Source organism: Sceloporus occidentalis, unplaced genomic scaffold (assembly GCF_023333645.1).
Source record: "Sceloporus occidentalis isolate IW3139 unplaced genomic scaffold, rSceOcc1.0.p SCAF_6, whole genome shotgun sequence".
NCBI lineage: Eukaryota > Metazoa > Chordata > Lepidosauria > Squamata > Phrynosomatidae > Sceloporus > Sceloporus occidentalis.
The window spans coordinates 42,210,318-42,236,189 of record NW_028316986.1 but is presented as its reverse complement, the minus strand read 5'-3'; the positions used below and the strand labels follow the sequence as shown (position 1 = coordinate 42,236,189).

Below are 25,872 nucleotides of genomic sequence, written 5' to 3'. Positions count from 1 at the left end.
AAAAAAGGATAACAAACGTAACAACCACAATCTGTCCACATCACAGTTTTTACTACAATGGTTATGTTTAAAAAAACGATGGCTCAGAAATTTGAAAATGTTGTGATCCTTGAAAAAACCTGTAAAGGTCTTCAACAATATTTAATTCAAGGGGGGAAAAATCCTACCCCAGTAATTGGGCTCCCCATCACTCTGCATATTGAAATGTGTAACTTTTTCAAAAGCTCTGCTACTGAACGATGAACTGTAAGAACAGTGCTACATATGTCTGAGAAAAGATACTATACCAAGTAATCTTATCGTAATGCACAGGAATAGTAGGGTTGCACCAGCTTCCTTATGCGGCAACAGGCTTGCACACTTCAATATATAAACAATTGCCACAGGCATGCAGTTATGAAAACTTTGCTGGTTGTTTCTACAATGACTGGAATCATTGTTCCGCCCTCATATTTTTCAAAAAAAGAATTTAACATTTGTCCTCATCATATTGCGTTCTTGTTACCAGTTCTAAGGCATAACCTAAAATGTGTGCTTTAGTGCTGTTCATAGTTTTGCCCACAAAAGTTGTTTGTTTTTTTTTAAAAGCTGTTTCTAAAGATAACTACTGGGGAAGTTTTCTAGTAGGCAAGTGCATGTATACACACCCTTGCCTCAGGCGCTTGTGTTTGATGCATCCCTCAAACAGTTTGGGATTTAAGTATAGCTAGTATATACTTCTAAACTTTATTGCAATAACCGTATATTTAGCATTTGTATTCTAGCAACACACACACACACACACACATCCCTCTACATTCGCTAGGATTAGAGGCACATGACTCCCATGAATGTGGAAAAACCACAAATAATAAAAACACTATGTTTTCACCTGAGAGAACACCTCTCTCTGGAAATCTCTAGGTCCTCCAGTGCTACTCTGTGGTCAACATCTGCCAGACACTGACCACAGAATTACACTGGAGGAGCTACAAATGCATAGGTCTTTCAGGGTGACTTTTGGTTAAAGTTGACCATAGAGTTGCATGGGAGGCCTAGACATTCCTAGAGAGAATATATTAATAAAATCTGTGAATAATCAAATTCGCAAAAGTCAAAGCTGCAAATGCGGAGCGATGAGTGTATATTTAAAAAACGCATACCATTTATTTTCTCATCATATATCAGTATACATGGTTCTTCCTGGTTCTTTAGCAAATGTTTGCTTGTTGTGAAGTCGAAGGCTTTCGTGGCCGGCATCCATAGTTTTTGTGGGTTTTTCGGGCTATGTGGCCATGTTCTAGAAGAGTTTCTTCCTGACGTTTCGCCAGCATCTGTGGCTGGCATCTTCAGATTGGCATAAGATGCCAGCCACAGATGCTGGAGAAACGTCAGGAAGACACTCTGCTAGAACATGGCCACATAGCCCGAAAAACCCACAAAAAACTATTTGCTTGTCTTTTCTTATTCCAAGTAAAACAATACTATCTTACTTGGTCAGAAAGTGTCTTGGATAGCTTTACTAGTTGGTTTAAATTTTTAACATATAAAATGATTTAGATTACAATCCGGTTGAAGGCAAGCAGAACCAAGCCTTGTCGATTAGCTGGGTGGATAGGAAGATATCTATGACAATTAAAATATGTTAATTAAATATGAAAATATCTTCTAAATATGAGAGTATCTTCCAGTGATGTAGGTGACAGTATATTGTGATGACATGATCATTACCACTGTTTTCATCAACAACACTTCTAATAGGATTGCATTGATAATGTCTCAAATTAGGCACAATGGGATAAACCATGCTGAATTAGACGGAACAATGTTCTCCTGATTTGATATATTTATAAAGTGTATTTAACTTTTAAAAGTTATCGGTAGGTGTGCATCTAGTATGAACTCATCTTGTATGAATAAATATGAACCTTGAGAACACTCTGGTCCAAAACCCACTGCAGAAATAATTGAGTTTGAGACCACTTTAACTGCCATGGCTCAGTGCTAGAGAATCCTGGGAACTGTAGTTTATTGTGGTACCAGAGGTCTCAGACAGAGGTTAAATGTCTCACAAAACTACAGTCCCCAGAATTCTCTAGCACTGAACCAGGGCAGTTAAAGTGGTCTCAAACTGGATTATTTCTGTAATGTGGTTTGGACTATTTTTCTAGAACTATTAGTGCTAATGAGGTCTGATCAAATCAAAACAGAGTGAGACTATTACTTCCTTTGATCTGGAGACTGAAGGCTGCATCTGCTCAAGGCTATAGGATTCTGGGAGTTGGAGTTTGTTTTGGGGCCCAGAGTGGAGCGGGATTCTGGGAAAGGTAGTTTTGTAAGACATTTAGGCCTTCTGTGTCAGAGAACTCTAGTGCTGTGACAAACTACAATTCCCAGGATTCCCTGGCAGAGGGAGGAGGGGGCAGTTAAAGAGGCCTCAAACTGGATTATTTCTGCAGGGTGTTTTGGACCATAGCCAGGGAATTCTGGGAAATGTAGTTTTGTGAGGGTTAGCCTTCTGTGAAGTGGAAGGCTTTCACGGTCGGCATTCTCTCAAGATACGTCAGGAAGTAACTCTTCTAGAACATGGCCACATAGCCCGAAAAACCCACAAAAACTAGTTAGCCTTCTGTAGTGCCCCAATAAACTACAACTCCCAGAATTCTGTGGCCCTGAGGGCAGCTAAAGCGTCTCAGACAGTGGGCTTTGGACTCTGAGGTAAGGCTTCGGGGGAGGGGGGGGAGGGGAGGGAGGAACGCGCCATCCGCAGGCAGCCAATCAGCGCGCGCGGGGCGCGATTCAAACGGGGCCACTCGCCCAATGGGGCCTCTTGGCGCCTGGTTCATCGCCCCGCCCCCTTCCCCCTGCGCGCACGAGCGAGCGAGAGAGAGAGAGAGAGAGCGGTGGGCGTGGCTTGGAGTGCGCCCGTCTTGGCCGCCGCTCTAACCGTCGTCGCCGTCGCCTGAGGCGCTGGGTCTCCTGGCCCCTGAGAGAGAGAGAGAGAGAGAGAGAGAGACGTTGCTCCCCTTCGCCGCCGCCGGACCGTCGCTGCCCACCAAAGCCAGGTGAGGAGGAGGAGGAGGAGGAGGAAGGAGGCGCGAATGGCCGGCGGGACGGGACACACCCCTCCGGCGCCTTTCCCCAGAGAGAGGGAGGGAGGGAGAGAGGGAGGGAGAAGGAGCCGCCTCCGCTCCCTCCTCCATTTTCTCCGGCCTTGGCGGGCTCCTTCTGAGGACGCAGCCACACTGGGGATATAACCCGGTCTGGCACCGCTATAACTGCCTCCCTGGCTCAGGGCTCAGGGCTGTGGCATTCTGGGAGTTGGAGTGTGTTGTGGCACCACAGCTCCCCCCCCCCCCTCTCTCTCTCTCTCTCTCTCTCTCTCTGGCAGAGAAGGCTCACAAGTGCCCCGCCAAACAATAGTATAGTATGCTGCTAGTACAAGATATACAATAGATTACAATATACTACTATGCAATATACTACACACAATACTATCTACAATAAACTACTATGTGAAATGCTATGTGCAGCAAAGTAGAACACAATATATTACATACAATGGTATATTCAGTATAGTAGTACATATACAATATACAACAAACTACTACACTATTCACAATAGTATCGTATAGTCAGTATACTATACTATGCAACAAAGTACTCAGGAAGTATTTTATGTTCATGTTGTCAGTTTGTTTTGGTTTGCGTATCTTATGTATGCAATGGGTTCATCATGTAGTATTTTACGTCTTTATAGCTGATGGTTTGAGTATTGATTGAACAGTTGGCTTTTAAATCAATAACTTTTTTAAAAACTACAAATCCCAGGGTTCCACACCGTTGATCCGCGGCGCTTAAAGCGGAGTCAAACTGCATTAAGGCTGCAGTGCACAGGCAGCATCTACATTGCTGTGGGATTCTGGGAACTGTAGCTTGTTTTGGCTCCAGACCTCTTGACAGAGAAGGCTAAATGCCTCACAAAACTGTAACTCACATTGAGCCATGACCATTAAAGCGGTGTCAGATCGCATTGATTCTGCAGTGAGGATGTAGCTGTGAGTCTGTTCTGTGGAAATGCTGGGATTTGTAGTTTGAGCTCTCTGACAGAGGAGCCTGAATGTGTCACAAAAACTACAGTTCCCAGGATTCCACAGCAGTTAAAGCAGAGTCAGATTGCATTAATCCTGCAGCATAAAGGCTGCACCCACACTGCTGGTTTAATGCAGTCTGACAGCGCTTTAACTGCCGTGGTTCCTTGCTGGTGGAGTCCTGGGAACTGTAGTCTGTTGTGGCACTGGAGCTCTCTCTGAGGATGGAGAAGGCTAAATGCCTCACAAAAACGGCACTTCCCAGGATTCCCTAGCATTTAAAGCAGGGCAGTTAAAGCGGTGTCAGACTGGAAGGTTTACCTGTGAGGTGATGCAGGAACCGCTTCCTAGTGGCGCCTGGGAGCCTGGCCGCGTGGGGGCGCCACAGGGACCCTGTGGAGAGGGGTCCTGAAGAGAAGTGGGGCTCTGGTCTAGGAAGGCAAGGGATGGAAGAAGGAAGAGGGTGCATGAGGAACAGGAGCAGAGTCAGGACAGGTCTGGAAAGGCCTTGGAAGCTGCTCTGGCTGCCTTCGGAAGGGAGTCAGGCCTCCTTTTGGAAATGAACACACTTTAGGACCCTGTGCCACATTGGAGAGACTGGAAAAGAGAAGCTGGGAGCATGAGTTTGCGTAGACTTGAGCCGACTTCCTCAGGGACAGACCTATAGGATGGATCCGGCAGCAGCTTGGAGACTAACTGGAAGAAAGAAGCTGCTAGAGACAGTGTTGCACAGTGGTTTCAGTGTTAGAGGATGACTCTGGAGACCAGGCTTCCATCTTCCACTTGGCCATGAAAGCTCCACAGGGTGACTGTGCAAGTGTCACTCTCAACTTCAGGGAAAGGCAGTGGCAAACCTCTGAAGACATCTTGCCAAGAAAACTCCAGAATAGGTTTGTTTTGTCTTGCTGGTGGTTGTGTGCCTTTGAGTCGTTTTCGACTTATGGTGACCTTAGGTGAACCTGTCATGGGGCAAGATTTCTTCAGAGGGGGTTTGCCCCCTCTGAGGCTGAGAGAGTGTCACTTGCCCAAGGTCACTCAGTGGGTTTATGTGGCTGGGCCAGGATTCAGACCCTGTTCTCCAGAGTCATAGTCCACACTCAAACCATGCTGGCTGTCCCCAGGTTTTCCTTAGCGTGGCTGAGGAAGTCAGCTCAAGTCCAAAAAGGTCATGCTCTCAGCTTCTTTCTTCCAGTTAGTCTCCAGGGTGGTAGGAGTTCCCTTGCTGTACTGGTTTTCCAGACTAACCCAGCTAGGTCTTGGAACACGTTATGACAGCCCTAGCTTTAGCGTTGTTTCCTTCCCCCGCCTCCCACAAGGATCCATCATATGCACTTTTTGTAGTTTGTTGTTGTTCAAAGAATCCTAGATTTGGAAAGGCTCACAATGTATGAGGAATGAAAATGAAAGGACAAGTTGTTTATTACCCCTAAGGTTGGGCATTGCCAAGATCACAGGTTGTTTCATTTTTGTTGTTAGCTGCCAGCATGTTGACTTTAACTTATGGGCATCCTATAACTGTTGGTGGTGCTTGTTCTTTTTAATAAAATATGTATGCCTGCCCATTAACAAACTTTGTTCCCATTTCTAAACTTGTTTTCTGTGAGCTAGAATGTAGGGCTGCATGTGAGATTGTGACCTCTAATATTAGGAGCCCAATAATGTATTTGTGGCATTTCCCTTTCCAGCCAGAAGTTAACATGGTAGCAGCTCATTCTGAATTTGTTTTCAAATCACACTGAAATAATGGAAAGGTGCAGTCATCTCCCAAAATCCGGTGCGGATCGGTGAGAGGGGATGCCAGATCTATCCATTTTGGTTGGTATGGAGAAAGGCACCAGGATCCTGTAATTTCGTGGAACTATGAGCGCCTTCTAGCATTATCCTTGAACCTTACTTAATAAGAAGGCTTGTGGGGTGCCCCAAAGTTCAGTTACTGCAATTTTCTGTAATGCTCTCTATTAATACAAGACATAATAAATGAAAATGTAGGTCAGTGTATCCAATACAATTAACAAGAAGTTCTGCTTCACAAAATGCAGTATGACATAATATTCTTACCCGTATACTGCACAACTGTATCATTATGATTCCCCTTTAACTGTGTTTGCTACATCTTTTGGGGAGACACTCCATGGCAGAAAAATCTAAATGCTTCTCCCTCTTAGACTGCAAATGCTGGGAGTCCATAAAATGTAGCCATGGCAATTGAGGTGGAATCATAGTGCTATAATTGTGTATTGTGAAAGGGCCCATAACTACATGGAGAAACTAGTAATGGGAGAGATCTGTGCCCAGTTTCTTCAGAAATGAAGTTATATTTTCATCCTAAGTATTATTCATAGCAAGTTCAGAAGTTTTATATTTTTTTATTTAGTTTCATACACAAATGCTGTTTCAATTGTATTTATTGGGTGGGATCTAGATTTATTTATTTATTTATTTATTTCTATCCCGCCCTTCAGCCCTAATGGCTCTCATTTAGATTTAGGTCCAAAATGCACTGCAGAAATAATCCAGTTTGAGACTGCTTTAACTGCCCTGGCTCAATGCTAGAGAATTCTGGGAACTGTAGGTTTTTATTTAGAGATTTAGCCTCCTCTGTGAGAGAGCTCTAGTGACACAGCAAACTATAAATCCCAGGATTCCAGGGCAGTTAAAGTGGTCTCAAACTGGATTATTTCTGCAGGGTGTTTTGGATCTTACTCAAACTTAAAATAGGGCCAATGAAATTAATGAGATTCAGGGCTTGATTGTCAAGTCCCATAGATTTTAATATGCCTCCTTGATAGGAGGAGGATGAAAAAGGAACAAGTAACATTTTCTTGAAGTAGAATAAATAAAAATCAATGATTAAAAAAATCAGGAAAACCAGGTCTTTTAAATACAGGTTTCTGATTTACAAAGAACCCAAAAACAAATAAAATAACTTCTCTTGCCTCTCATTTTAAAATGATAATCAGAAGCAAATTGTGTCACAAACATGATAAATATATATAGCAGGTGGACCATTGGGCAGGGGGCAGTTTCACCATGCTCCACTGACATAGCTGGACACATTGGAAATGATGCCATGTTGCTTCTGGGCACAGCTTTGGGGTGCCTTATGATTGAAGAAACATAATTGAAGAGTTTGTGGGGGAAGGTAAACTGCCCCTCCACTTGTGTGTGGTTTTTAGGTGACAATTGCACCCAGCAGGGGAAATGCTGGAGGCCACAGAAGTGTGGCTCAGGGCCATATGTAGGGTCTGGGCTGTACTTTTCCCATCCTTTACAGTCAGACGAACACATATTGAATAATTTACCAACAAATAGATATAGGCGAGAAATCTTGTATTTCTGATTCAGTCCGTGAATCAAAATGTGTGGAAGATGAGATCTAGTTGTGAAATAAATTAAAGTTAAGGCCTGTATCATTTTGATAGGCCCACCTAGTGGAGATCCATTGAATTACGGTAATTGTTGAATGGTAAGGCAACACTTACATAAACCCCTTTGATTCAGTGGTGAGTATTGGAGCTATTAATAGGATTCAGGATTTTAACTAAAGGTTTTTTTAAAAAAATTAAAGCAAGCATGATGAATAGTGTAATGCTCAAGTGATCTCAGCTCTGGCACTTGGATTCTTGTTCAAAACCCACAATCATATCCATCAGTAGATTTTACTAGGTGACTTTTATGTTGCTTGATCTCTCTGTTCCTCTGCAGAACCATTTTAGGAATCATACCCATGTAAAGCCCTTAGATACTAAAGAGTGTTCTCCATGTTTTAAGGGCAACTATCAGATGGCAGCACTGTAATAGCAACTGTGAAACATTTATGCAATACAGCTATTGATATCAGGTACCTTTCCAGATTATGTTGGACTGCAGTTCCCAAAAGTCAACATAACCAGTTATAAGAGATGATGGGAGTTGCATTTCTGCAGAATCTGGAAGGCCTTGTAGTTGACAGCCCAATGTAACATTTAAGATTTATTTTAGTAAGCTGTAACTGAAATCTGTGAGCCAGCATGGTGTAGTGGTTTGAGTTTTAGACTAAAGCTCTAGAGACATATTTTAGTGATCAAATTTGTACCATTGTTCAAAAGATATATGACATAGTATCAGGCAAAGTTTATTTAAACCAGTCATTTACATTGGGGTTTTATATGCCTGAAGTATGTATGCCTGTGGGATTATTCAGAAGAGTTCTAAAATTGTAGTCTAATATTATCTCTTACCAAAATTAACATAATGCAATATTAATATAAAAGGATTCAGTAAGTCATAGAATCATAGTTGGAAAGGGTAGAGAACTTAATGCCACCCTGATGTTTTGATTTAACAATTTTCATTAATCTAAGGAATTATGGGGCTTGTGGTCCAGAACCTCTGGAGGGAAGAGATGTGGAGTGGGCTATATTTGTCAATGGATTTTTTTTCCACACTGCATGTGCATGCGTGCACGCATGCACACATTCATTCATAGTTGTCTGGGCTGTATTTAGATAGTCTAAATACAGGCTATGAAGTTCTAGTTATTCCTAAAGAGACAGGGATTAATGAACACTAGTGTACAGAGGAACAGAATCTTTTGTTTTTCAGTTACAAATACAAGTAGTCAAGACAAAATGTAATTTTCTTGTGCCAAAACTCAAAATCATCCTTTAGTGAAATGAAATGTTGAGCTAATTTTACTGAATCATTTTTATAGTTATACTTTAACAAAAGAAAATTAAACCTTGATATATCATCTACATCTCTCTTTAGGGTTTTGTCCCCAAAATACAGTGGGCCCTTTAGTATCCTAGACTAGGGTTTGATTCCAGGACCCCCATGGTTATCAAAACTGTGGATGCTCAAGTCTTATTAAATACAATGGCATATTAAAATGGTGTCCATTATAGGGTGTGTGTGTGTGTGTGTGTATAGTCGTCCCTTCCGATTCGGAAATTGTTCTTGTGGAAAACGTGTCCCTGTCCTGCATCCTATTGCATTCTAATTTTGGAGTAGGGAGTAGTATAAGTAAGTTTCCCCTCTCCTTTAAAATTTTAATTCATTCTCTGTCCTATATAAATTAGTGTAGCCAATAATGTTATGTTGGTTAGTATGGGTCGACAATAAAGAAACATGCATTTTCAGTGGGATCTACTGACTTACATGGAGTAAGGTAAACTGACTTCAAGCAGCAAGACTTTACTCTTGAATGAGACAAAAGGAATCATGAAGTATTTAATGTCTCTTCCACTTGTTGCCATTCATAGTCCTCTGTTAATAAATACCCATGTTGAGGCCCTTTGCCCTTTCATAGTGACAGGCATCTTTATCATACAAACGTTGATCTCATATAGTACAGTCAGTGCCTTTGGGTGTTGATAATCTCTGGAAATGGCTGCTGCAAGTAATGTGGTGGTCAGCTCTTACACAAATTACTGGTAGATTTGAATTTTATTGGATTTTACTGAACAGTGAGTCCTTTTATGTAAAATATGTTAATAGTCTTGTTCTGCATTTACTCATAATGAAACCACAATGGGCTCAATTGGGTTTACTTGCAAATAAATTCATATAATTTCCAATATTGTCCAATATTAATATATTGGATATAATTTGCAGGTTAGCAATAGATGGATAGGCTCAATTAGGGAGGTCCCAAGTATGAATTTACAGGAACTAAGCAGAGCAGTGTGGGACAGGGAGTCTTGGACATGTCTCATCCACAGGGTTGCCATGAGTTGGGATCCAGTTAACAACAACAATTGAACTTTAGCAATAGCAAGTACATTTCTGTACTGTTTCTTGTCATTACAGTGTATGCAGCTGTTCACTACAGTAGGCCCTCCGTATTCATGGATTCTGCTTCTACAGACCACAACCAACCACAATTTGAAAATATTCACACAATCCCCCCCCCCCAAAAAAAAAGCAAACCTTGATTTTACAGTTTTATTTAAGAGATGCTATTTTAATATGCCATTGTATATAATGGGACTTGAGCATCCATGGATTTTGGTATACACAAGGGGTTCTGAAACCAAACCCCAGTGGATATCAAGGGCCTAATCTATTACATTTAAACAGACAGAAAATCACATATTTTAAAAATCCCTGTTTAGTTAGGAATTAAAATATTAGTGTTAAACCAGAAATGAGGAAGTGCAGCCTATAGACTGTATCTGGCTTCAGCCCCATTTTGTCCCACCCCACAGTTGAGTGATTTTTCATGTCACTTTCACATCAGGAAAAATCATAGCTATGTGGCTTATTGAGTGGGTTAGTGAAAACTGGCCCCCACCACAGTTGCCCACTCCTAGACCCTTGTGGTGGTATAAGCCATACTGGAAGCTAAAGGGCTTGTAAGAGTGCTCACATATTTCTCATTCCTCTTATACAAGTAGGGTGGCAAGAAATTTGGATTGTATTTCTGTTCATTAGAGTGGGAAAACAGAATGAAGATATATGACTTGAGTTTTTACAACTTTGTATACTAGTCAACTTATCTACCCCCCCTTTTTTTTTGTTTCTTTTCTTTTTCTTTTGAGGATTGTTTGAAAAATGCCGAGGAGAAAGTTCGCTGATGAAGAAGTAGTGATGGGCCGGTGGCCTGGAAGTGTTCTGTACTATGAAGTACAAGTAACTGGCTATGATGACACCACTCATCTTTATACTGTGAAATACAAAGATGGAACTGAACTTCAGTTGAAGGAAAATTATATGAAGGTGAGTATTCTTCTGAATGAATAAATGCAAATGGAAGCTTTCTTTGGCTTGTTCTTGAAGCTTTTTATTGAAATTTTGGGGCTTAAAGTGTGACTACTTGGAATACTAAAATAAAAATACAGTTTATAATGTTACATGAGAGCAGTAGCCATTATATTCCTTTCTCATTTATTTGCTTATTTAACATGTCAGTTTTCAACTGCATTTTCATAAAGTTTTCAGGGGATTTCAATTCTATATCAACAAAGTGTGGCACTTGGTGTTTGCATTATAATAACGGATCTTGCTAAATTTTAAGTCATTACATATTTGGCATTATATCTGTTGTCACATTTTTTAAACAAATGGTGGAGGATTAAATTCGTTCTAAGAACTTGTTGAAGGGCACATTTCCTTTAAAATGGATGAGAATCATGCAGCCATCTGATTATTTTTGGTCTGCAACTCTCAGCTTTTGTCATCATTGGTTATGATGGCTAAGATTGCTGGGATTTGTAGTCCAACAATACTTGGTGGGCTGAATCATTCTAGTTGCTGCTATATTGTTTGTGCTATGGAACATACATTCAATCCACAAATGACATTAGGGGTTAATTTTGCAATTCACGATCTCTTTAAAAGTATAGTATGTGTTATCATCTTGTTATTGGGTATCTGTAGGTGTAAGTTAACTTTTAAATCTTTATATCTCTCTTTTGGAGGCTCACATTCTCTCTCTCCCATGGAGCTGCTGAAAAAGTGTCCAGCTATTTCCCTGTAGCCAAATGTGAAGCAATTACATCAGTTGCTGAGACTTCTGAAAGACTGAAGTTGATGATTTAATTGTTTTGTGTCTGGCTACAAGGATATAGCCAGACACTTCTGCGATCCTATCCAATTGTCTGCAGGATGAATGTCCATAGGTAGGGGGCTTCAGTGGCTGTAAAGTAGGGCTGAGTTGGTGGTGTTAAATGGCTCAGTGCAGCATAGTTCCACATGTACAAATGTTGTCGTATATGCACAATTGCAGCCTCAGTGTGTGCTAGAATTAAATTCAGCAGTAACTGTGGAGACCAAACATTTAGGAAGCTCAGCAATTCTCCCATTATTGAAACCCACAAGTATGTCACAATATTACTCTAGTTATGTCAGTTCATCTATTATTGATTTGTTTATGCAGAAGGTTTTATTGCAATGTTATGTATACATGTGCCTAAATAGATTGTTCTGCTGGTGTGTCTGTGCAGTGCAAAAGAATGTTGTTCTTTTCCTAGCTGCCCCCCAGCCCTCAGAGCTGCCTCTACTTGTTCTCACACTTCTGCAAGAGCAGTAATTCCAAGGGGAGTACAATATGGAAAGAGGGCTGAATTCAAGGTAGCGGTTCTTAGGACTTTATTACATGGGGAAAAGTGGGGGTTTAAACTGTCATTACCCTGTGAAAGTTGCACAATCATGCTGAAGATTTTCACACAATGTCACAATTAAAGAGGACTTATCCCGGCAAAAACCAGGTAATAACCAGCAAGAAATCACAGAGAATGATTTGTTGCTGGTTATTACCTGGTTATTGCTGAGATAAGTCCTCTTCAGTCGTGATGTGTGTGAAAATCTTCCCCCGATCACATGACTTTCCCGGGATAGTTTAACCCCCTGATTTCCCCCTGTATGATAAAGTCCTTAGAGTCAGTCTCTTGTCCTAGTAGTATGAGGAGGTAGTAGTAGTCCTGAGTCCCTTAGGTTTAAATTGTAAAATGGATATGTTTCTTCAGTTCTTTGGCTAGTCACTGGAGTTTATCAAATGGGAGGAATGTCTCTTAAATTCGAATGAAAAGAAGGTGGGGCCAGAACGCATTCACTCTAAGTTGCTAGTTTAGTGCAATAACGTGAATGCGAATTGTGTTCGAACTGGCTTCCTATTGCCCAAAAATAGCATGCCATTGCCTGAATTTGCGTGTGGCAGTCTATCACGCAATAACGTGAAACCACATGATTGCGTTCAGACTGACTTCCCATTGCCCGAATTTGCATGTAGTGGGTTATGCAATAACATTAAACCCCATGATTGCGTTCAGATTGCTGTTGGATTATACTTCCAATTTCCCTTGTCTGATAAATTCCACTGGTTTAGATCTAGCTCCAATTGACATTGCACAATTGAAGTTTGTTAGAATATGAAGCTCTTTACATTGGTAACTAATTCCTAGCTTGCAAAACTGAAATAGTATAACTGATTTCATTTATTTTCTAGTCGGTGTCATCTTTTCGGTTTAGAAAAAGCAGCTCTTCCTCAGGTTCTCCATCAAGACGCAGTGGCAGCAGATCTAGATCGGGCTCGAGATCTCGATCACCTGGTCGACCAGCAAAACACAAAAGACGTTCTTCTTCTCAAAGCAGAGAGCCAAAAAATGAAAAAAACCTGAATGAGGAGCCAAATTTGATTCCTTTGGTATATGATTTTTTTTAAAAAAAATTGTGTGCAGTTATCTGGCTTAATCTGATTTGTTTCCACAAATGTTTCCCTTCTTATTTAATGTTTTAGATAGGTGCCTAAAATACTGAAAGAACTTTGTTCATTTGAAATTGAAAACTTTGATGTATTTTTAGTTATAGGACATAGCATATATGTTATTTATTTATAGAGCACTTTAAAGTTTGCACAGTGCTTTACATAAGATGTACAATGCTTAAACATCTTCCGTTTTAAGTGAAACTGGTTAACCATAAGTAGGTTTGTGTTGTAACAAGCATATGAATCTAGAAAGTATTCACTTTTCCTGGCCTTGTTTTTACTCAGATCAGTAAGGAGTAGTAAGACAGTGAGAATATAGTAAAGATTCATGGGGTTCCCTGCCATCATGGTCACCAAAGGGCCCAAACAGATAGGCCAAAATAAAGGTGCTTCAGGTCACTTTGGAAGTATGTTGTTTAAATGATACATGCATCCTAAGAGGCTGGAAGCCATGCCAAAGCCATGGTTCGGTCCTAAGGACTGAAGAGCAGCTTTGGTGCAGCTTCTGGCCTCTTAATATGTGTGTGACATTTAAACGGCATGCCTCCAAAGTGACCTGAAGCAGCTTTATTTTGGCCTGTCTGTTCGAGCCCCAAAGTTTTGCTGAGGATTGCTTGAGGAATTAAGTATTTGTCTATTTTGATACAAACTAACCAGACTTCTCAGACTGATGTCTGGATTGGGAGCTGTTTGCTTGCTACATTCTCAATATTTAATGTAGATTCTATTTAAAATATGTTTTAAAATACATATTTGAAGGGCAATTGTTATAGACAAGGATTTTCAGAAAACACTTTCAGATGTGTGGGCTTTTATTCAGTTCTTTTTTTTAAAAAAAAAAGGTTGAGAGCCAACATGAAGTAGTGGTTTGAGCATTAGATTAAGGCTCTGGAGACTAGGGCTTGATTCCTTGCTCAGCCATGAAACCTAGTAGGTGATCTTGGGCAAGTCACATTCTCTCAGCCTCAGGGTAAGGTAATGGCAAACCTCTGAACAAATCTTGCCAAGAAAACCCCATGATATCAGTTACCATAAGTTGGAAACGACTAGAAGGCACACAGCAACAACAAATCAGATAGTATAGAGACTGTGCAATAGACTTGCACATGAGCACATGTGAAAATGTTATAATAATAATAATAATAATAATAATTATTATTATTATTATTATTATTATTATTATTTGTGTACCGCTATTCCAACATTAGATCATAGCAGTTAACAACATTAATACAATAAAAAAACATAATACATATCCCCAGCAACAAATATCCCCATCCCCCCCAAAAAAACCATACTATACAGCACATCGTTAAAAACATTACTATTTACAAGACAACAAAATTAGCTGGATAGCTAATTATTAGGTCCCGCCTCCCAACTAAGGCTCCCTCCTTCCAGACCCCTGCTGTGTTGTTGCTGTTGTGCTGCCGCCGCTGCGAGCCTTGGACTTTTCCATCCAGCGCAACTGCGCCAGCCAAGGGACCTCGCCGGCTATTCCATCCTAGCGCCCAGCGGACCAGCGTTTGAGGGAAGCCGGGAACACCTGGGGGAAGGTGAGGAGGGGTTGTGTCCGTGGCAGGGGCAGACTTAAAGCCGGCCCCCCAGCGTCCTCCTCGTCCCGCCTCCCAACTAAGGCTCCCTCCTTCCGGACCCCTGCTGTGTTGTTGCTGTTGTGCTGCTGCCGCTGCAAGCCTAAGAGATTATCCTTTATAATCATTTTGTTGTGATGTTACATATGTGTGTGCTTCTTTTTGTTAACATTAAAATCATTCCATTAATTTTTTTTTTTCATTTTAAAGAGCCTCCCTGGAAAAATGTTTTGTAGCCTGGAATCCATTTATTTTTAAAAAATTCTGGATTAATACATTTCCCCCCCATACTTTTATTAATTGTAGTAAACTTTTTAAAAGGGAGCACAAATTCCTTTGCCAAATCCCCAAATTCAGCAATTGCCTCAAATTGGAGCTAAAATTTAACTGAGAATTTTAAAAATGTATTCCATAATTTGTTCACATTTTATAAAACCTGATTCTCTTGTATGCCTTTGTTGTGTGTATATGTGCCTTCAGGTCGACTGTCAACTTGATGGCAATCCCATGAATTTCATAGAATTTTCTTAGACAAGGAATATTCAGAGGAGGTTTTGCCAGTCCCTTATGCTGAAATATAGCATACAGCACCTGGTATTCATTGGCGGTCTCCCATTCGATTACTAACTAGGGCTGACCATGCTTAGCTTCAAGTGGGATCTGGTGTCTTTAGGGTATTTAGGTCCTTTGACATCAATAATTAACTACAAAGGTGGTTTGTAATCTTAACTGAAGAATCTGTTTTTTAAAAATAAGGATATTTTAAGTAGTGGAAACACTCAGTTTTCCTTCCTCTGTCTAGAAACTTCATGAAAACAATACCAACCAGTATAATGGGGAGCCAGATATCACAGAAGTGAATTACTCTTCTCCTCGCAGCATTTTAGAGGTATGAAATACCGGAATGGTGTTTAATACACTTAAATTTCAAGTAGTGGTGGAAATTTTCTGTTTAGATGTCCATACTTAATTTTTTTTAATCCTTTTAGAAAGAAACTCCTTGTACTGGAAGTATTTTTCATTGTGCAGATTAAACATATGTCTTAAATGTGTTGCAAAGTTTTGCCAGTGCTGGTTATATTTAAATTTGGTTAATTTATATGAAATGAATGTCTAGAGTATAAGGGAAAGAGAAAAAAATAAGGGATGCGTTTAGTAATGTTTGAGTTTTGCACAATACAGCGCACCTGCATTATACACGGCTTTCAGCATATGCTGAAAGCCGTGCAGGGTGTATGGGGCGGTGCATCACATTGTGAGTAATGGGGCGCGTGCCTGTGGCGCATGCGTGCTGCTGCACCACCACATGCACAAACCCCATTCAGTTAAATGGGGCTTGACCATGTGTAGTATTAGCTTTACACGGGGGAGTCCGGAACGGATCCCCCCGTGTAAAAAAAGGGCGGACTGTCTTTTCAGTAGATGATGCTCTAAAGATTATCCACCTCCTTTACTACTTGTATTTTAGCGCCAAAGAATTGAATCTGAGCGAGCAAGAGAGCGCATTCTGGAACGATACAGTTTGTATCCAAGAAAAGAAGAGAAGAGCACAGAAGAAGTGTATTCAGAAGACAGAATTTTTGAGACACCAAAAACTATTGGAAAAGTATGCCCGAAGACAAAAGAACTAGAATTTGGAGGAAAGATTGGTATGATAATCTTGGAAGTAGCTAGTAGTAATTGCAGACAGTTGTGAGCCTCATTTACACTGTAACATTCATATGCCATGCCTGCATTTGAAAACTCCCAATTTAGTAGAGAGAAAAGCTCTGAAAATACAAGTTGTATGCATACAGGTACCATCTCCACTGAAATCAACTGGAGATCTGACTTACCATATAGCAGCTGCTGTGAGTAACAGCAGTCTGTTCTTTCAGTTGGGATACAGCAAACTGACATTCTCACCCCACTCCTGCAAGGGATCTCCAGGGAGGGGAGGGATTGCAGCAAGGTTCCTGCTTCTATTGCACTGGTGATCATTGGTGTGTATGGAAATGACAGTCTGCTGTGTCCCAGTAGACAGGAGAGCAGACCCCCTTTGCTCTCAAGGGCTATGATTGCATTCCCTGTGCTACTGAATACGTAGGAATCATAATATGAACCTGTTACAAATTTGTGTAGATTATACATTTGTAACTGTGATAGTGAATTCCAGCTGTGATAGTGAATTTGTAACTGTGATAGAACTAATGAGATCTATTGAATCAGAAAATTTATCTTTCTTCTTTCCTGCTATACTTGAATGGGCATTGTGATCTAGGCAGGTAGTTAAAATTGTGGGCTACTTGCCTTTAGATTACATTAAGACTTGGATAACCAGTAGTACTTTTCAGCTCCCAGAAATGTCAGCTAGTATGGCCAATGGTCAAGAATTCCTAGAGGTGAAATTCAGCAACATTTGATAAACCAGGGTTGTGGAAACTCTACCATAGATAGGCAGGTTTTGTATAAAAGCTACAAATGTCTTTCGTCACCGGTTACATTTTTGCTGTATAAACAAATGTTGAAACTTCTGAGAATAGTCTATATAATATAATAATCACAGTCCTGTCTGCAAAAAAGTACATGAATACTCAGGTATCAGGATTGTAATTTGATTCTCCATCTTACAAAGGAATTGATATATATTGCTGTTGGAATCAATTTTCTTTTTGTTTTCTGTTTAACCTCTAGTTATGTTAATTTTAATAATCTCTATTTTGGGTTTGTTTGTTTTTTGCAGGTGCCTTTTTCATGATATTTCTCCTGCCTGCAACAGTATTTTATTTGTTGTTAATGTGCACACAGAAAGATCCCAGTGTCCTAAATTTTCCTCCTTCCCTACCAGCTTTTGAAAGCTTATGGGAGGCAAGAGTGTTTGGTGTCTTTCTGCTTTGGTTCTTTCTCCAGGCCTTGTTTTACTTACTGCCTATAGGAAAGGTAAATAATTTTATCAAATAGAATCTGGATTTGTATAATATTAACTTTGGTTCTAATTTTAACTTTGCCTGCAATTTAATTTTGCTTGTTAAACAGTAATTGTAGTTTAAATTGGTTAGAAGCATTTTATGCTGGATAATATAGGAGTATCATTTGACCATCCCATGGGTCTTATCAGTTTAATTATCCCTAAATTTAGACATGCCATGGCACATTTGAATGTGCTGCCATCAATCCTGTTGGAAGATAAATATATATTAAAAATCCATTTGAAAAGTGAACCTGCCCATGTTTAAATCTAGAAATACAGTCAATTTGATAGTGTTTTATTGTACTGTCCATTTTACCAAGGTATTCGTTTTAGACAGATTTTACACAGATTTCCAGGGAGAACAGAAAGATTTTATCTTCCTCCAGTTTGGGAATTCAGGCACTTAAATTACAGAGAAGGTTGCTAGGTTCTGTGTCTATGTTATTACTACATGTAGACAAATTTTAGGTGTGTGTGTGGGGGGGATTTTAACATTTTACTGGATTTTTAAATATATATTTATTTTTTAATTTTAGGGATTTAGACAGAAACCGTTAGACATTTGTATTTAGTGTTTTATTAATTTTAGCTGTATTTACTTGCATTTGTGTGTATTTTTATGTATCCTATGCACTTTATTTTATATTTGGTCTATGACCATAAATAAATGCTAGGTGTAAATTGGTGGGGAGAGCAAACTTTCATAGCAGTTTTTATAGTTGTTGTTATTCCTCAACCCCAATTCATATCTGTCCAATCAAGTGCTTTATTTATTAGAAAAATTAAAATTATGTGGAATTGTTTTTTGTGACTCAGACAGCCGTTTTTCCTCTCTCTGAAATCTGTTGGATTTGGGACCACTTTATTTTGTGTTTTTCTTGGTGAGAGTGAACATATTATTTGTCACACACTCTAGAAAACTTCCTGCAAGGCATTGCTTTATTTGTAGAGTCATTGGGCTAGATCCAGCAAAAAAGTTTCAATTGATAAAACTCCTCCTCCTGCTGTTAGAAGACTTGATATAGTAAAGATTTTCCTATAGACTGAAGGAGGAGGATGAAGCAGTATTTTCTGGCTTCCAGCTATCGATCCTGTATATCCTCTGATGATTTGGAGGATTAGCAAACCCCCTGAAACAGTAGGAGGGGAAGTATGGGGCTTCAGAAAGAAGAATCGGCAACGGTCTCTCCCTTTGCCCCATTCTGTGCTACAGAGGATTTCTATGTGGCTTTCATTCAACAATATCCTACCAGGAGAATAAAAACTCTAGATCCAACCCATTGAGTTTTATAAAATGTAAAAGGGCATGTGACTTCTTAAAATTGGCTGTTTTGTATAATATGCTGATTGCTGTATGAAGATAGATTTATTACAATTCTCGTTAAAAGCTTTTCCTTCTGTTATTTCTAAGGTTGTAGAAGGAACACCCCTTTTGGATGGAATGAAGTTGCAGTACAGGATAAATGGTAAAAGTCATTGGAGTTTATTCTTCCATTTGAATTTGCTACCTGTTTGATGATGATCAGTTCACATAGTTTGGCAACATGCTGTGATTTTAATTATTTTGGTTCTAAACCTGATTGAGTTACTGTGCCACACTTTGTTGAGCTGAAAGGTTTTCAGCCTCCCTGCTAAGGGCACTGCAATGGGAATAAAGATGAGGCTCCCCTCCAAATGTTTATCAACTGAAAGAATATGGATTTCATTAAGATCATAGCACACTAGATGGTGAGGGTTAGATCTGCACCCAGTGAGGATAAAAATACTGTCACCCCAAGTTCATCCACATGGATCAGCAGAGAGGAGGGAGGGGGTTGAGAAAGGTGTGGTTGGAGTTATTTTGTGCACTGATGGGCTTGTGGTATCCTGCCCATCTGTTTAGGCCCCTAGTAATAACTATGTGAAAAAATAGTTTTATATTTCTCACATAATCATGACTAGATTGAAGCTGTGTGATAGATGCCTTCATGTTAGTCATCTGGTAATTTATGTAACTCAGAAGTTAGTTTTGCTGAGTTCAATGGGAATTTTTCCCAGAGGAGCATTTCTGGGATTGTAACTTTAAGATTACATGTTATGCATAAACACTGCCTGAAAGGAAATGTTAATGTATTTATTGTATGATCTTGTTTTCCCTCTTTACTTATTAAAAATGCTAATTTTGTGAACATGGCTTTCAGTTTTCATATTCATATAGGCATTTAAATGTACGTTTCTTAAATTGCTTAGGGTGTTTTATTCTGAAGTTCAGACCATGCAAAATACCTGTTTCTTTCTTATGATATCCTACAACAGGGATGAACAACTTTTGGGAGTTTGAGTGATGCATTGGCACCTAGTGAATGTTGGAAGGGCTACAGCCTCCCTCAAAATCAAAACTTTTTTTGTTCCAACATTCCCTAGGGGACATAGGAAGTAATTTTTGGCTTTCTTTAGGCCATTTCAGATCCTTTGTAGGCCATTGATTTTGGCCCTCCGGAACATTTTAGGCCCAGGAAAGGCTTTTTGTCTCACAGGAGGTGACCTGAAAGTTGATTCCAAGTCATTTCCTGGTACCAAGGCCTCTTCTGAGCCTGAAATGGATGTAGGGGCCAAAAACATGCCAGAATTGCCCCTCATTTCCGGAGGGATGTTTAGGGGCATTATTGATGAATTCTTTAAAAAAAAAAGGAGGGGACACATGTGGCCTACAACACTTCCTCTGCTTGGCCTGTAATAACAGTGATATTTTACTAGACCTGTGCCTTGCATTAATTGTATGTGTGTGCTTTTTTTCTTTTTAAGGATTCTACGCTTTTATCCTAACAGCTGCAGCTATAGGAGTATCTCTTTACTTTGACATTGAGTTTTATTATATATATGACCATTTCCTTCAGTTTGCTGTCTGTGCTACAGTCTTCTCTCTGGTGTTAAGCATTTATCTCTATGTCCGTTCCCGGAATGCATCTGAGAAGGAATTAGCACCTGGAGGGAATTCTGGTAAGTGGACAAGCATGAAAACATTTCCTATTTGATGTCATTCTTAATAACATGTTTGTGCATATACATCTTTTCATTATAAACTATGGTAACTCCCACTATTATGTTTGCTTTTGGACCATAGTCATTGAGCCAAAACAGACAGCCCTGAAGGGATGGCTTGACACTGCCCCCTTGAACTTTGGGTTGGAGCTGCGGCAACCACATGCCGCTGCCTCAACCCGTCTTCTTGCCGGAACAAAAAGAAGCGGCAAATTTTTGCTCCTTTTTGAGCTGTTAAAAAGTCGGCTTTTCCGGTGCCATGCAGGCTTTGTGGTGGTTGTGTGGCGTATAAACGTAGTGCCGCCAAAGCACCGCAAAGCCTCCCCCCATGTGGTCAGGTGTGTGGCTTGACGCTAGCTTGGGGGGCATCATGAGCTCTGACTTCGCCTCCAAGCTGGTGCAATGGGACGATCTGTTTCGCCCCATTGTCTTGGTGCTTCCAGTGGGACATTAAGAAGAATCATTAATTTAATTTCTTGAATGCTTTTCCATGAAAAATACTATGTAAACTTTACTGCTGTGTTTGTTGTTTTTGTGAGCCTTCAAAAAACAAGTTAAGCAGATTAAATTTTGATATTATTTATTGAAGATTTTATATTTAAAAGCATACTCCTATAACTGCTTAAAGTGTGAAATTTAATGCAGAAAAACTTAACACCTGTTTTTATTCTCAGTACATTTAAGAATCTGGGAGAAGTTTGACATAAATCTGCCCTGTAAAGGAAGTCCATCATGCATGGAAAGGGTTTTTGTGTTGTGGCAATTTGTGGGAGCATTCATTTGGAATAAGTTGCAGTGCAGGATATGGATCACAGGAATAAAGCACAACTTGCCAAATTCTTAGAATTTTCTGAAGGGAAAGGGAAATAAAACTATATGCTTGAGAAAAAAATGAAATGCATCAAAAAAATTCAGTGAGCAGGACACTTTAAAAATAATACTGTTGTCTGTATATTATACTGTTGTCTGTATACTTGAAGGTCTTTGGGAGGAGTTACAGTAAATTTAAATGCTGCTGGAAAGTATCTTTACATAGGGAAAGCATCTTTATTAATTAATACAATATTAATACATATTTGGCAAATAACAACTTTTCAAAGTATGTGTAGAATCTTCTTAAGGGAAAAGAGTACCTATATTATAGGTCTCTTATTGGCAAGGAGAACTTTCAGCTGGCAAAGGGTACAAATTTGCCTCACGGTGGATCAAGGGGATGCCCTTCTCTGAAACTCCAGGCACCTATCTTGCCTTCCAGTTGAGAGATGAGCTGTAGGCCTGTGCAGTGTTTCTGTTATCACTGATCTCAAGGGGTTAGAAAGAACATGTTGAACTCTGCCTTAGAGAAGAGGAAATGAAGTTTGAAAGAGGTGAAACTAGGAGATATCATCTGACATTTTCTCCAGGGTATTCCAACCCACTAGGCAGTCAGTCAGCTCTCCTAGCCCTGATCTATTCTTATAATCAGGAGGGGGCGCAAAAAGGGGGGGGGCTTGGATGAGGGACTAACAGAACTTTAAGTACAACTAGGTTAAATACAATAGAAATGCAGATTTAGCAGGAGTAAATGAAGATAAATTGGACTCATTGAGCCACTTGTTGCTTTCTAGTTTTCTTAGTGTAGTCTGCTGGACCCTTGTTCATGCCAAGCCTTTCACTGCCCCTGTCTCTGAATTATTAATATTATTCATTCTGTTTCCCATCCTTAAGGGAGGGAAAGTTGTTATACTTGGGAAAGAAGACCTGTAAATACCCCTTTCCAGCTACATTGCATATAGAAGAGTAATAAGAATCACATTCATAATTCCACCCACTTGTGGTTCTGGATCAATTTTTCATTTGTTTGTTGCATCTGGAACCCTTTTGGGCTGAGAGGCAATACAGACACACCTTAACAAACAAACAAAATAATAAAACCTGCTACTGGAGTGTGGACCCTGTCTTGGTTCAACTAAAGTCACTGTTTAATTTGTTTATATGTCACAGTTGCACACTACCTTGTAGTGAAAACAGTTCACAATAAAGAGCAACATGCAATGTGAAGAATTTAAGGAATTGCTTTAAATTATGGAATACAAGTGGAATGTCTTTATACTGACAAAACCTCATCATGGTACAGGTAGATATTAACATATGGAGTGCATCTCAGTAGCCTTAACAGGAAAAGATTGCTTAAAAGTAATGGATTTTAAATAAAGTGAGTGAAACAGCCAACATTAGAATTGCAGACTAATTTATTTTGTTCTTATTTGTAGGGAATATAATTTATGATTTTTTTATGGGACGTGAGTTAAATCCCCGCATTGGAAATTTTGATTTGAAATATTTCTGTGAATTACGACCAGGCCTAATTGGCTGGGTAAGTGAAAGTATACGTATATTGTTGTATATTTTATTTTACAAACAAGGCAGCATTTATTAAAATGAAAATTTTAATTACTGTAAGCAACAAATGTAAAATAGTTGAGTGCTGAAGGCATCACAATTAGCATTACCTGTATGATATTCACAGTGCAAAGAGCACTGCTTTAAGATGATATGGGCAGTTTACAAACTTTAAAATACAGACATAGGTTAATTTTTTAAAAAATTACACAACAGGTTTTTGGATATAAGTAAATGCTTTCTCTGTGTAGGGAAAAGTCTTTTGAAATTATTGAAGAATCATATTTGAGGTTCTGCACCTGGGATTTCGGACAGTGTAGTGTCCTGTCCCGCTGGCCAGTTAAAGCCCCGTCTGAGCTGTTGGAGATCCCTATAGGGTGTGGGACTTCAACATTCACGTTAAACTGGCTCAGAACTTCACAGCCACTGCGAGAACCACAGTGTATTTCAATACAGCACTGGCCTAATGCATTTCTTGTGTCTGGTTTTTACCACTGGATGAGAAAAGAAGATTCTTGATTTAAGTGCATTGATATTGTCAGGCTATTTTCATGTAATGTTTGGAGTTGCAAACATGTAAAACACTTTGAAGGCAAAGTTGCATGAGTTTCTGCAGAACATTATACTGCCTTTGTTACAGAAACAAGTGTCCAGATCAGAATCAGGTAGTTTGGGATAAATTCCAGTTCTTCTTCGTAGTCTTTATGACTCATATATCAGAGTATCCTGCACAGTGCATCTCCAGAGCCTTATAGAATAGTTTAGTAATCTTTTTGGCTCCACCAACCCTCAGCACTATCCCTCAGTGTTCTTCCTAATTTACCTCAGTATCTCTTCGTCTGCTGCATTAGCGGCATCAAAGAAACCTCTCTAGCAATCTTATTCCACTCAAAAGTTGCAGTCTGATGGTGTGGATCAGGCTTGTAACATCTAGCTAGGGGAAGGGAAAGTGATTGAATGAGAATGGTTAATGTCTTGTTGAGAGAGGGGGTGTAAACCGTAGTCTTGAAAGAGGCTTGTGAAGAACTGTAAAAGTAGGGCACTTTGGAACTTACCTGCTGGCTGGCTGACAAAGTGCTGAAAATGCTGAATACCATGCGCCTCCAGCTCAGGCTGCAGGGGCAGAGCAGCAAGGCAGGTCTAGGTGAGGTGACAAGTGGGCGTGGGGACAAGAGGATAATCTTGGGGAGGAGATTGGATACAGAAGGAGGAAGAGACTTAGGAAGGCGGTAAGGGTGGGAATGGAGCTGGCGGAGGTGAAAGACCTCTGGCAGAAGGGCAGGGGCAACTAGTGACAGCAACAAGTGCAGGCATTCAATACATGAGCAGAGAGGAGTCTAGGAATGGAAATGAACCTGCTGCAAAACTTCTTTGTAAACCCCCAGCTCCTTGGGTATTGGACATGGGAGGTAGCAAAGCCAGGGAGGTGGCAAACCAGAGATGCTGGAGCATGGCCTTCGTTCCTTCAGTTGTCAAGGGAAGGAAGCTTAGGAGAAGAGGCGCAGAGAAGTATGAATGGGAGGCATTGGAAAATGGCACTTTATGAGAAGCTGGAGACTGAACCAGTTCTTTAGTTTCCCTCATAAGAGCAATCGTAGAGCTTACTTGTAAATTTTCTAAAGATGCTTGCAAGAGCTTAACTGGACTTGTGAGTCTTCTACAAAGATTCACCTGGGAGGACCTCTTCAATCTGGGCTGTGAACCTGGGTGGAGAACGGAAGCCCATGAAGGAATAGCTCTTAGTAAATTAGACATTTCCATAACAGCAATATGCATAGCTCTAGTAATTTATCAGATGAGGTGTGGGCTGTTCCATCCCACAAGGCTGTAATGTGCTCATTTTGAAAACACCCTCTCGACCCAGGTCTGTGAGAATTACCATTCAGTCCCAAATATCCCTTTTGGTGACTGAGCAGCTCAAGAAACTGAAACAGCCTTGAGTAAGATGATGGATGACATTTGCTGAGATTGAGAGACAGTGGTTCCCGCCTGATTGTCTATAGATGTTCTTGGTGGCTTTCAATACCATTAACCAGGGTGGACCAACTCTGTGGTTTGACAGTTAGGGGCAGCTGCTTCTCCTTCCCCCTGTGTTCACCCCACAGCCAGTCAGTGACCGGAGAGATGGAACTGCTCAGCAGACCCACGTCTGTAGTTGCACACTATTGGAGCATCCTCTGCTGCCTTGTTTAATATTCTTTTGGAGATGTACACACCACCAGCGTGATACAGAGTCTTGACTAATACTGTATGTTCAGGATGAGGTTGCATTCATTGAAGATGCAAGTTGTCAAATGTATAGTTTTGGGTTTTTTCAAGCCAGTTCTGGCTTGTGTACCAGGAACAGCTGTTTCTTGGCTGAGATGGTTTAGCCACAGTGACCTGTGCTCAGAGAACTGCACATTTGGGTTATCACCATGCTGGATGTGTAGCATTAAATAAGGAAATAATTTATTCTATTGGGAAAAATCCAATGCTTCTCTTGGAGTAATGTCAAGTGATGCTTTGGAGGGTTTCGCAGCCATTTAGAGGAAGTTTTTAAAACTCTTGAAGGACTGCAGGACAGGAAAGGGAATCACTCCTCCTATTGCCAATGGAAACAACCCATTGGAAACTGGCCATTGTTTTAATATTGCTACCAACTCTGGGATTTTTAATGAAAGGCAGCAT

The 25,872-nt window shown here is 40.1% G+C and overlaps 1 protein-coding gene across 1 annotated transcript in view; it reads left to right on the top strand.

Annotated features, from left to right (window-relative positions):
- The first annotated feature begins 2,896 nt into the window (after positions 1 to 2,896).
- The window catches only part of LBR (lamin B receptor), a 33,190-nt gene continuing 10,214 nt past the window's right edge, over positions 2,897 to 25,872 (top strand). The window contains exons 1-9 of the mRNA XM_089529414.1: positions 2,897 to 3,044; positions 10,592 to 10,769; positions 12,997 to 13,194; positions 15,652 to 15,738; positions 16,318 to 16,498; positions 17,572 to 17,768; positions 19,211 to 19,265; positions 20,584 to 20,778; positions 23,073 to 23,176. Of these exons, the coding sequence (XP_089385540.1) occupies positions 10,605 to 10,769; positions 12,997 to 13,194; positions 15,652 to 15,738; positions 16,318 to 16,498; positions 17,572 to 17,768; positions 19,211 to 19,265; positions 20,584 to 20,778; positions 23,073 to 23,176 (1,182 nt within the window). The 5' untranslated portion in view covers positions 2,897 to 3,044; positions 10,592 to 10,604. The remainder of the gene's footprint in view (positions 3,045 to 10,591; positions 10,770 to 12,996; positions 13,195 to 15,651; positions 15,739 to 16,317; positions 16,499 to 17,571; positions 17,769 to 19,210; positions 19,266 to 20,583; positions 20,779 to 23,072; positions 23,177 to 25,872) is intronic.